This window comes from Trachinotus anak, unplaced genomic scaffold, assembly GCF_046630095.1.
Source record: "Trachinotus anak isolate AG129_WGS33_773 ecotype Australia unplaced genomic scaffold, CSIRO_AGI_Tana_v1 ptg000013l, whole genome shotgun sequence".
NCBI lineage: Eukaryota > Metazoa > Chordata > Actinopteri > Carangiformes > Carangidae > Trachinotus > Trachinotus anak.
Window position 1 is genome coordinate 12,366,637 of NW_027273864.1, and position 12,369 is coordinate 12,379,005.

Genomic DNA, 12,369 nt, shown 5'->3' on the forward strand with positions numbered 1-12,369 from the left:
TAACGAACTCTGGTCTTTTTTTTAATTTTCAGTAGTGAAATACGCATTGAAGGACTATTTCTAACTTCGAATATATTCAAAGTAAAAGTTTAGTTCCCATGGTCACATGTTGATCACGGGCTTGGATGATTGCTTTTTTCCTCGGACATCTACTGGACAGATGACCAATTGAATTAATGAAGGTTGAACATGCACAGATTTGAGATGTTACTCTTCCATTTTTAACTTCTGACCTAATACCTTTGCATATTTTCGTGTATGCGCATACTTTTATGTCATAAACTAATGTTATGTGTTGATAATTGTATTATGCGCTGGGGGCTATAGGATACTGTCTCTTTAATGATGCCTTTAAGTGCCTCTCGTTTGCCTGTACTTTTACGATTCAACACCGAACAATAAAATGTACCAAGTAATATGAGCCCGTTTTTGGATGGCATTTTATTGGGAAATAAAGCAGCGCTACGCAACTGTGCATTATTATGCAATGAATAACGAATTTATACTTTTAAATATTTTTTATTTTCTTGTGAGTTCTCACGTTTGCCCAAAATTGATTTTTACTATTTCCGATAGCACGGGAAGGCAGCTCAACGACCAACCGCAGTAACTGTTACGGCTTGACACTTAGCTTTAGCTCACTAGCAAGAAGTAGCAGCGGTGCCGTTCAAACAAATTTCATCTCACAATGTAAGTCTCTTATGTTTCTATCAAACGGTTTCAAAAATCAAATGGTCGAAACTTGGTCAAACTTTGTCTAACATACCGCCCGTCTGGTTGGTTTAGTAAAACTTGATCACAGAAAAAAAGCAACGCCCAAAACTTTGCTGCGTTGCTACTAGCCCGCAACAAGTGCTAGGACGTTAGTTTTCGAGATGTAGCTAAGCTAGCTCTAGCAAGAGCTTGCTAACTTCGTCTAGCAAAAACTGTCGACGTTTCTTTGCACAAGCTAGGCTTTCCTCCGGGTCCCGGGTTTTCAGTTTGGTTATTTATTTAAAGACAATGGGAAACATTTCTTTGGTTAGTTGTAGTTGTAAATATTGTAAGTGTAATTGGAAATCAATATAGTGTTAGCGAAGTTAAAGTAGTGGGGAAAAGTCAACAAAACAGGAAATTGATAGCTAGCTTATCTGTTCATTAGTAGTGAGTAATTGTGTAATAAAAGTGGTGAAACTAGGACTGAGCAATGTTTTATTGTTATTATTTTATGTTTATCGATCCTTGGTCATGTTAGAAGAAAAATACAAGACAAGCCAAATCCTAATTTCGTTTGAAACATCCCTTGTTGTGGTGTTTCCATTAACCTCCCCCATCCCTCCATCCATTCCCACCCTACTACTACCTACCACCCTACACTGGAAGTTTGTCCAAATAATATATATATAGTTTAAAAATGATGTTCGGGTGACATTAATCCTCGTTGAAGATAGTTTCAGCTATAAAATATCCAAGAAGTATTGTACTTAATGTTTTACCGTGAGTAGGCAGGGGGAGCTTTCAGAGCGTAACTACGATTTCGCTCTTGGTTGCAGTCAATCTTGTAACCCAGTATTTGCATGTACTTTCTGAAATAGAGGGATGTTTTGGTTAAATCAATAATTTATATTGTTAAAGACAGGGTTTTATGATGTCATACTTGCATGAATCATTTAATCATAACTGATTGATTCATAAATTATATTTGATAAAATGTTGACAGTGCTCAGCCCTTGGTAATGCAGTGGGTCAATACAGCCACAGTGCATGATACATGACACATGATCTTAACCGTGTAATTGACGAGGCTTGACAGTATTTCTTTTCCCACTTTATACAATCCAGTCGAAAAAAGTATGGACAAATTCATGTATCCATATTTTTTTCTGTTGGGATTGATGAATATCTAGTAGTTTATATAGTATATAATACAATAGTGGGAAAAATGAATGTATTACTTTCTTTAAGAGGGCATTGTTAATGTTGTTGGTTACACCAGCATTTGCTATACCTGCTATTGTTACCTGCTATATTATCTTAAAATGTCTCTGTGAAAAGGCAAAAACAAACTTATCCTGTTTCCACCTGAAAAGAAACATTTTTTGTTCAAAATAGTCAGCCACAGAAAAGTTAACTTCAAAGTTTACAAATGTTCTTAATAATCATGATAATTTGAATTAAAAAGTGAAATCATTAATTTAACTATATTGAAGTCCACTTATGGTCATAATGAAAAATGCTGGTAAGCCGGACAGCTAGCATATAGACATGAGACTGAAACTGAAAAGAAGATATCTCCCCGTTAGACTCATAAAATAAACCATCATTTATCATAATTTAAATCCTGGAGACTTGGATTTAGAGTGTAAAAGGTGATAAGCTAAAAACAATAATCAGATATGATTATTTTAAGACTCTTCACTCTGTTGGTGTTTTGTGAAAATAGACTGAACCATACAGTATATGTGCAGCTGGAGAAGCACAGCAATGAGCTTCACAGAATTGCATATGGGTGTTAATTCTCTGTGGAAGTAAGAGTGCCTTTCAAGTTACACAAAATCATTTCACATTGATGACTGTGTGTCATTTAAGCAAAGCACCAGGAATAAGGCCCACCCAATAAAATCCAGTGTCAGAGCTGCAGTGCATGTTGTTTCAAACCTGCACCTTTGAAATAGTAGTTCCTGTCCAGCCTGTGGCACCAAAAGTCAGGGGCACTAATAGCTAAGGCTGGATATTGTTCAAAATTTTTCGATACCAGTACCAATACCTTGACTTCAATACCGGTTCCTGAACGATACTTTTTTCGATACCAATGTTCTTAAATCATATCAACAACAACAAAAATACATTACAGAGACAGAGGCTAATTGTGAAGAGAAAAAAAAAAGATAACTGTTGTTTAGCCAGGACAAGTCAATGGACAAGCAGAAGCTAACCGACCGTATATTAGATAAAGTTGGTCAGTTACTGTCCATCTTAATGCATTTCACCTTTTGATTTACCTACCTAGCTATATAGCTATATAATGAGCTAAATGAGCCATACTCAAACAATGTTCCAGGTAACGTTACATCCCAGTTTGTCATTGGTGCTGCATCCACGTTAATGTCAGTAGCCTAAACAACAATGTACAAGTTAGCTGAATTTATTTGCTAAATGTTAGCTTGCTTGCTACAAACACAGCCACTGCCCTGTCCTCAGTAATATCAGATGATGAGGAATCCAGTGGTGATGAAGGAGGCAGACCTGACTGAGAGGAGAAAGACTGTGGTTCGTTCTCCTTACAGTCAAACACAGAGCCACTTTCTGCTCTTAAATTGATGCTGTGCAAAGTTAAGTGCTTCATCAAATTTGTTGTGTTGCCATACTTTGCTGCTACATCCTTTGCGCATATGTTGCATTTCGCTCTACTGCTATTGAGCTCAATAAAATGGAGCCACACTTTTGATTTCCTAGGCATTTTGTCACACTACACCACAAATGCGTGGTGAAAAAATAACAAGTGTTAGCCAGTTCACAAGTTTGTTTCTGGGCATTTTTTTTCCCCTTCAGGGCAAGCCCCTATGACGTGTTTGTGTAATGTTACGTTAGACAGCCAATCACCAGCGACTTAAGATCTTGACACAGGTATACTGCATGCCTATTGGCTCACAGACGCTGAGATTTAATGTTTGGGTATCGAAATTTGGCACCGAAAGAAAATCTGCAGTCATTGAAAGTCTTAGCATTGTAATTTTGGCACCTGTGCCACCTGTGTGTTTTTGAGGATTTTCATTTTACATTTGTATCACCTTTTAGCTAAAATGGAAACCTCCAGTGGACATGTAGTACTCAAAGTTGTTCCTTGTCTTGTGTGTGTAAAAGTATTATACTCATTAAGACTTAGCCCACCCATTCACCATTGTTGGGTTTGGTGTTTGCCTTCTTTTGAAAGGATTTACGTCATGGATTGTTTTTCTTCAGGAAATGAAGTTAGGTTAGTGTTACTAGCATATACTGCAGTTAAGTTCTTTAAGCCGAGGCAATTGGAATGTAAGTCAGCTGTTGAATCACAGACCAAGGCTGTATTTAAAGTTGGGTATCAGCTGCAGTCACCTCTGCAGTGCTGACAGATGTTTATACACTCTGGCTGACTGTGATATTTACGGTCTCACTCAGCCACCCTGCCGTGTGTCAAGTAACTAGTAGGGTTCAGAATCAACTGGCAGTTTGACAAATAAGTTTTTGACCTTGTTATGCAGTAGTGTACGTCAGGATTGTTCAGATATTGATGCTAAGCCCAAAGCATTGATAATATACTCCTGTTTCTCAAGTTTCTTGCTTCTTGATACATTTTTGAGCCCAAGAAGATTTTGGAGAAAGTGGAGTAAGTAGTTGGCTAGAAAATAAGGAAGTGCGTCCTTTGTCAGCTTCCTCATTCAGTACCCACTGACTCTGACTTCTGTTGTGGAAACAAATATACAGTATGTCTAATGTAAGCGTAAGTTTTATCTCAATAGTGTAATTTTCAAACTAAGGAGTGTCCTCTTTCTGTAATACCAGGAGAAATAAGAGAGGATTTGTGATTGTGTGGGTCTGTGTCATGGTGAGTAGGTTAGTGTGGATATTGATTTAATTTGATACGGGGTATGTGTTTATCAAAAACTCATATTTTTTGGCCTATGCTACACTTATGTTAAGCAATTTCATTTGTAGCTTTGTTTGTCGCGAGGGATGCTAAGAGATGTTTTGAGCATTTTTTGTATGTTTTTTGTGTACCTGCTTGGTATGTGCAGTAACTGTTTTGCATGCAAAGTAAGTTCCTCATCTGCAGCTGTCTTTGTCTTCTTTTAATGTGGGCTGAGTCTCACCTGTCTTTGTATATGCCATTAGAAGCTACACTGGCCTGTTCACTGAGTCATAATAATCCCTTACAGTTTGGTGTAGACGCCTTGAGCCCATCCTCCCATGTTCAGTGATCTGTTGTCTTTCTCAAGATAAGTTGTGTCACTAAGGAGCAATGCTGTCTGAAGTCAGAGGGTGGCAGTAGCTAACTACTGCAATGTGTTCTTGTTTAGAACAATATTCCCAAGGTATTAACAAAGAAGGCCCCGCAGAAAATGAGGCTTGGCAAGCATGCTTGCAGTTTTCGATGGGTTGGGAGTGCATGCCGTTATGTCCAAACACAGAACAGCTGTTCTTTTTTCACATGTATTTGACTCAGCTCCCTATTGTCAGTTATTTTACAATTCTGAAGCATTGATATGAAGCATTAATCTTGCAGCAAATCTATAATCCTCCCGTTCATTCTTAAGACATGTCACCATCCAGTGTATTCTTGCTTGATAAATTAATCTCCATCCAGATAATATCCATCCTCAGTTATCATATGGTTATTATTTGGAATCTCACTCCAGCCACGACACAGACATGTGCATGACATGTTAAGGAAAGTTAAAACTTAGATTGAGTTATATGGTATGCAACAGAGTTCAGACATCTCAGACAAGGCTAATATTTACATTTACTTTTCATCCTTTCACCAGGTCAGCCATTGGTCCAGAAGGCTCTGGCGCAGCGTCAGGCAACAAGCGCTTGCAGCAGACCCAGGCTCAGGTGGATGAGGTATGATATGTTTACTGGCTTTTAAGGTCCATTTAAAGCCCCAGACCTTTATTTTCACACTGGTTGATATTGATGATAATCCCATAAATATGTTTTTTAAAATATCACATGTAATATAACATCTGAGCAGTTCACTCTGCTGTATCTCAAAGTCAGTCACATTCTGTTTACACACATTTCAGGTTAGGTAACTGTCAGCCAAGGATTTATTTTCCTCTGCAAATGCAAAATAATTATAACAAGATACATCTATATTTTTTAGGTCTACATGTGCAAAACAGTTAGAATAACTAACAGTGAAGACTGTTAAAAGCTAAAAGCTACACCACTTACAAGGATGTCATCATCGTGCATATTTTATTTTATCATCCTCTTGAATGATCACTTTGAGCACAGACAGGGCAGAAACTGTCTATTCACTAATTCATCTGCACTGTTTGTATTGATGAAACAGTAGCTTGATAACTGCAGAAAGCTTAGCTTTGTTCTAATTCCCCTGCAGGGACAGAATTAATAAAGTAGAATTCATGTCAAACACAAACCGAAAGCTCAGATCAGTGTGCAGAGTCCAGCAATAGCCAGAGTCAGGAAGATGTTGCAGTTCCACACAGACTTTAATTATTCACGTCATAGTTTACGAGGCTGTCATGAGTCACGGCGGCTAAAATAGCCAGCTATCATCTACTTTACTTTTTAACTTAAAAGAACCTTTTTGTGCAAGTACAGTGCATTGAGAATGTGTTCAGACCCCTTCAATTTTTTAAATATTTTGCAATGTTGCAGCCTTATTTCAAAATAAAGAAAACATTTCCCCCCATCAATCTACATGCAATACCCTGTGAACTGAAAACAAAATTTTAGAAATTTTTGCAAATGTATTAAAAAGGAAAAACTGAAATATCGTGTTGACAAACTAAGCAATCAGGGAGAAGGGCCTCCATAAGAGAGGTGACCAAGAACCTGATGGTCACTCTGGCTTCTGAGATCCTGTGTGGAGATGGGAGAAACTTCCAGATGAACAATCATCACTGCAGCACTGTGGGCCTCATAGCAGAGTGGCCAGACGTAAGCCTCTCCTCAGTAAAAGTTTGCAAAAAAAGCTCCTAAAGGAGACTCAGACTGTGAGAAACAAGATTCTCTGGTCTGATGAAAGCAAGATTAAACTGTTTGGCCTCAATTCTAAGTGTCATGTCTGGAAGAAACCAGACATGAATTAGTTGCCATTCTCGAAATTTTTCCCATCTCCATGCAGGATCTCTGGGGCTCAGGGACTATCGGGTTCATGGTCACTTCTGTTACCAAAGCCCTTCTCCCCTGATTACTCACTTTGGCCGAACGGCCACCTCTAGGTAGAGGCGTGGTTGTTCCAAACTTTCATTTATGAATTATGGAGGCCACAGTGCTTTTGGGAACTTTCAGTGCAGCAGAAATGTATTTTTATGTTTCCTTCCCCAGATCTGTGCCTCATCACAGTCCTGCCTCTGAGCTCTGCACACAGCTCCTTTTGCCTCATGGCTCGGTTTTTGCTCTGATATGCATTATCAGCTGCAAGGCCTTATGTAGACAGGTGTGTGCCTTTCCAAATCATGTCCAGTCAGCTGAATTTACCACAGGTGAACTTAAGTCAATGTGTAGCAACTTCTCAAAGATGTTCAAGAGAAATGGAAGGGACCTGAGCTCAATTTTAATTGTCAAATTGTAGAGGTCTGAACACTATCTGAAGGCACTGTAGTAATAACTTGATTTCCACAAACTGTTTTGCACATCATTCAGCCCTAACTGAACCACTTAAAACAAGTAACCACTACATTAACTTAATCTACAGTAACTTAACATTTAATGCACATGCACATCTTCATTGACAAATGGCATACATGTGAAGATTGATCATTGGATTTTAAGAATCAAAATTGGATGATTCAAATAAAAATTGCAATTAATCAAAAAAATCTGTTGTTTCTTTTTGGCCCAGTCCTAAACACTCTCCCCCTTTCTCTGTCTTCAGCCACTCTCTGTGACTCTCTTGTTCCTTGATATCTGTTTCCAGGCAGAGACTTGCATAACCTTGGCAGCCGCGTTATGAATCACCACAATGTGGAATCAGTAGCTCTTTAATGCTCTACCTCCACATGTCAGTTCACATGCCAGGGAATGTTCAGTGAACGCCATATCTTGTCCAGTTTTTAGAAATTATATTCAAAACCATGTCAGTGAGGCCACCAGGAAGAAATGCTTGCCCAGTCTTGCTCCTCCCTTGGGTGTCACTCTTAACCCTATTACTGATCTCCCTCTCTCTCTCAGTTATGCCCCCCTTGGGGTTAGCCCCTCCTTCACAGAACTTTAACCTTAGTGTGTCACACAAAGCCTCCAATTGGCTGCCTGCAGTTTATGTAATCACTGTCTCCATCGTTATGTAAGGCCTACATGGGCCAATACACTCAGCCTGCAGCTCTGTCTGAGAGGAGGGGCAATAAGTTGGGTTTGTGGATCAGTGGAACATTTAGGTTATGTGTATTCTGTGATACAGTCACAGACATGCATGTGTGTCCGTTTCTAGATGAACTCTGTTATTAAGCATAAGTGTGTATTTTTTATTTTTTTTTTACCTTGTAAGGTGTGAGCTCTCCTGACTGGTGGTTTTGTTTGGTAACATTTTTAGAAGTTAAAGCATTGATATCATCAGCTGTAATGCACTATATTGTGCATTTCCAATCTTTTTCACTGTTCTCTATTAATTCTAAAAGAACTAATAAAGGCAGGGTTTGATTGATCTTATGTGAGGTTTAGTTGGGACTACCCAACATTTCAGTCCTGTACAGCAAGAAACAGTCAGTTAAAACAAATATTGACCTTCAACCAAGCATTTTATTTTTGTATGTGTTTGTAGGTGGTGGATATTATGCGTGTTAATGTGGACAAAGTGCTGGAGCGTGATCAAAAGCTGTCTGAACTGGATGACAGAGCAGACGCACTGCAGGCTGGAGCCTCCCAGTTTGAGACCAGTGCCGCTAAGCTGAAAAGGAAATACTGGTGGAAGAACTGCAAGGTGCCTAAACACAGTTTGTTCCAAAAAACACACTATAAATGATAATGAATGAACTCCATACTACAAGTCTCTAAGCTGGAAGTGGTCTGAGTCATATTGGTCTTGACAAAGCCCAAGCCCTTAAATGGAGTTTCATGATCACCTAATAAATTTTAGCAGCATCAAAGATAAATAGTTTAACTACACAACACAGTTTACATTTACCATTTATGATTGCGAACTGAAGTGAAACAAAAGTACAACAAAATTGTATTGTTAACCAAATTGATAAATATTACAAATAATAAGTCTTTACTTTTAATACATACATATCTTAATTCCAGGTAAAGTGTGTAGCACTGAATTTACTGTACTTTTACCTTGCAGATGTGGGCCATCCTGATAGCTGTCATACTGATCATTATCGTCATCATTATTAGTGAGTATCAAGCCTGTGGTTGGTATGAAGTGTAACCTTCTACATATAATCACACAATCAGATGTATTGTTGTTTATATATGTTGATCTAGCATATACTTAAATTAGAGAGACTTTCCCTAGTAAAACAAATTTTAGTTTGAAACTTTTTTTGACTCATCTAAAAAAATGTTTTACTTCTTTCACAGTTTGGAGTCAATCATAAAACAGCAACGGGGAAAGGAGAAGTGGAGGAAACAATGAAGAAGAGGAGAGTAATGAATGCATAATGAATGTCTCAGAAGGAAAGGTCACATGATCACTGGCTACTGAGCTCCACAACATTTTTCCCCTCCCATAGGGGGTCTTCATTCCTTGTCCTGGATTGCCCTGTGTGTGTCTGTTTCTGTGTGTCTGTGTGTGTGCACATGTGCCTGAGTAAAGTCATAATACCAGAATTTTACCCTGCATTACTACACCTTATCAGACATCATTAAACTTTTATTAGAGGGCCCTGCCACATGCCAAAGAAAACAGAAACATACACTCAGAAACAGGCAAAACTCACCCAAAACCTATAAAAAAGTATAAATGAATTACCTTTAAGTGTATGACAAGGCGCACGCGCGCACACACACACACACATATTCCAACCCTAGGACAAGAAGTGAAGGACATTGTTGTAAACTCTCCTCAACTTATATTTACTTTTTTATGTTTTACTGTATTAATATCCATTGATTTTGTGTGCCGGGTTAAGATAAGTGCCTTTGACAATATGCTGTTCTGTGTTAGCTTAGGTTGTAACAGTGATCCTACATCCCATAGAAGAAATACCCCTTTCCAACGTATACACATTTCTACTTTTGAGAATGTAATGCCAATATTTTGATTTTCCCCTCATTTAAAAAAAAAAATCTGGCTTGTTTTATTACAGTTACAGTTTACCAATGAATAATGTGATTCAATGCCTTACTTTATTTATGCACATGTGTTAAATTAGTTCTTTGTATAACATCTTAAAATAAGGATTGAATGAAGAGGAACTTCTCTGGTCACCCAACAACAAAAAACTAATTAGTAACATGCTGTTAAACATCTGATACCACCTGTTCTTGTCCATCTCCCTTATAGGTGGGACTTAGTATACAGTATGAACCTTTCTGAGCTTGCATTTGGATAAGTGCCTATATGCTAAGACCAACAACCTCACAGTCTGACAAAGGCTAGAGAAACTGTCACAAAGTGTAAAAACAAACCAAAAAAACAAAAAAAACAAAAGTGCTACACTGGGTCTAAGAAATGGAGAATTGTCTCAAGCAGATGCTCTCCAGGATGTGCCAGAAAGTTTTCCTCTGAAATCTTCAAGCACGACAAAGTATGAACATGTAGTTTTAGACAGATGCCTTAATCCATTTCTCCAATGGAGAACAGCCAACAACACAGCCATACCTTAATGACCATATTTACCAGTCAGTTGAAGAGTAGTGCTTTCTGAATGCTCTGTCCTAAAAAATACTGTGCTCCTTGCGTTAATCACCTGAGCTTATTAACCTTTAATAAGGCTTCTGTTGAGTCACACTGGCATTTGTCCCATCCCGGATGCAAAATGCTCCTCACGTGTGATATATTGATTTTATTATCTTGTTAACAGGAACTTTTTCTGTGCATTGTATTATATGTAGAGCTAATCTTGGTGCTCAGCTCAATGCTGCTGAGCATCATGGGTGTTTGAGTGTGGATAAAAAAGAATCCATTTTTGGGCAACACCAATATTGGATGAATGCTTTCCCTGCTGTTGCTTCCATCTTATTAAAAGAAACGTGTTTTACTGAGGCAAACAATTTGGGATTACTTTGTACATTCACTTAATTATGTCTGGCATTTCATCCAATCAGAACTGTTGCTGTTATGTTTTTCAGTAGTTTTTAAGACATCTCGCAGTCATTTCTTATTTGGCAGTCATAGTACATAGATGATACAATAATGAAATTAACACTAATAGCAGTATTTGCTCTTTAGACATTTCTATAGTATATAGATGTAGCCATGAAGGATATTGTGTAATATTTTTCAAAGGCCACTGAAATTTTTTTTTCATGCCAGCCTTTTGTTGCAGATGTATGGAACCATCATCATCCTCTCCTGTCTACACCACACATTTGAGGCCAAATTACTGATACACAAAATAAGTGCAATTCTACTCTTTGGCCATATATGCCTTTTGCTTGAATAAAAGATTTAACTTAAATCACAATACCTTGTCTGAGTTTTTTATGCCTCCACTCTGGTAGCAGCCAGAGCCGGAGGCATATTGTTTTCAGGTTGTCTTGTTCTTGTGCACATGGAATATAACTCTCTGACAGAACATAAAATTTGGCACAAACATTCACTTGAACTCAGGATAAACTGATTAGATTTCAAGGTGACCTCACAAAACATGGTTTTGGCCTTGTGTGATTGCGATATCTTAGTAACACAATGAAGGAATTAATTCAAATTTTGGCACAAATGCCAACTTGGACGCAAAGATGCACTGATTAGATTTTGGTGGTCAAAGGGTAGGGTCATTATGACCTTACAAAATGCAGTTTTGGCCTTGTGAATGCAATATCTAACGCCGTGAGGAAATTTTTTTCAAATTTGGCAAAAACGTTCATCCGTTCACCAGATAATGGCTGTCTCGCCCGTAGTCCATGTCCAACTTTATAGATGGCAAAATTACCCTTGATTCCTCTGTTGGAGTCGGATACCTCCTCACTAATTCAATAAAAAGATTCAGGAGGTCATACACATTGTCGAACAGGTTTTTTGACTGCCACTGACACCAGGAGGATTGTAAGAACAGTTGTGAGTAAATGTTACATCATTTCATTGCTATAAACTTCCCAGGTAGAGAGGAATTGTGGTCTATTAAAAACATCACCTGTTTACCTTCGAAGCTTTCTCCCTTGAGCCTTATGACTTATTAACCAGCCTCGTGAGACCCAGTCCCAACAAACCTCCCACAACAGGAGGATTAGTCATGTCGGCCGGCATCCATCAGTTTTCTCTTGTACAATGCCTGTACTTGTGGCTTGATTGGCCTTCTAGGTGGACCTGGGGCAAAAATATGTTGTGGGCCCCAGTTTTCCCCTTATTGTATTTTAATAAACTAGCACAGATACCATGTGTGAGAGCTGGAGTCTTTGGGCGCCCTGAGGTTCTGCATGGACCCCGTGACAGTGGTCCCGTTTGCCAACTTAGTAATCCCAGCACTATTACCACATGTCAAAGACATAATAGTCATCACGGTATCAACAACTGTTTTCAAGTTCAAGTTTAAGTTTCTGTACCACACCAAC

At 38.4% G+C, this 12,369-nt stretch overlaps 1 protein-coding gene across 1 annotated transcript; it reads left to right on the forward strand.

The window, feature by feature from the left end:
- The first annotated feature begins 559 nt into the window (after window positions 1–559).
- vamp3 (vesicle-associated membrane protein 3 (cellubrevin)) lies at window positions 560–11,282 on the forward strand. The gene is made up of 5 exons (XM_071494275.1): window positions 560–690; window positions 5,505–5,583; window positions 8,471–8,629; window positions 8,996–9,047; window positions 9,235–11,282. Coding segments are annotated over exons 1-5 (309 nt in total). The 5' UTR covers window positions 560–688; the 3' UTR covers window positions 9,252–11,282.
- Window positions 11,283–12,369: the final 1,087 nt, after the last annotated feature.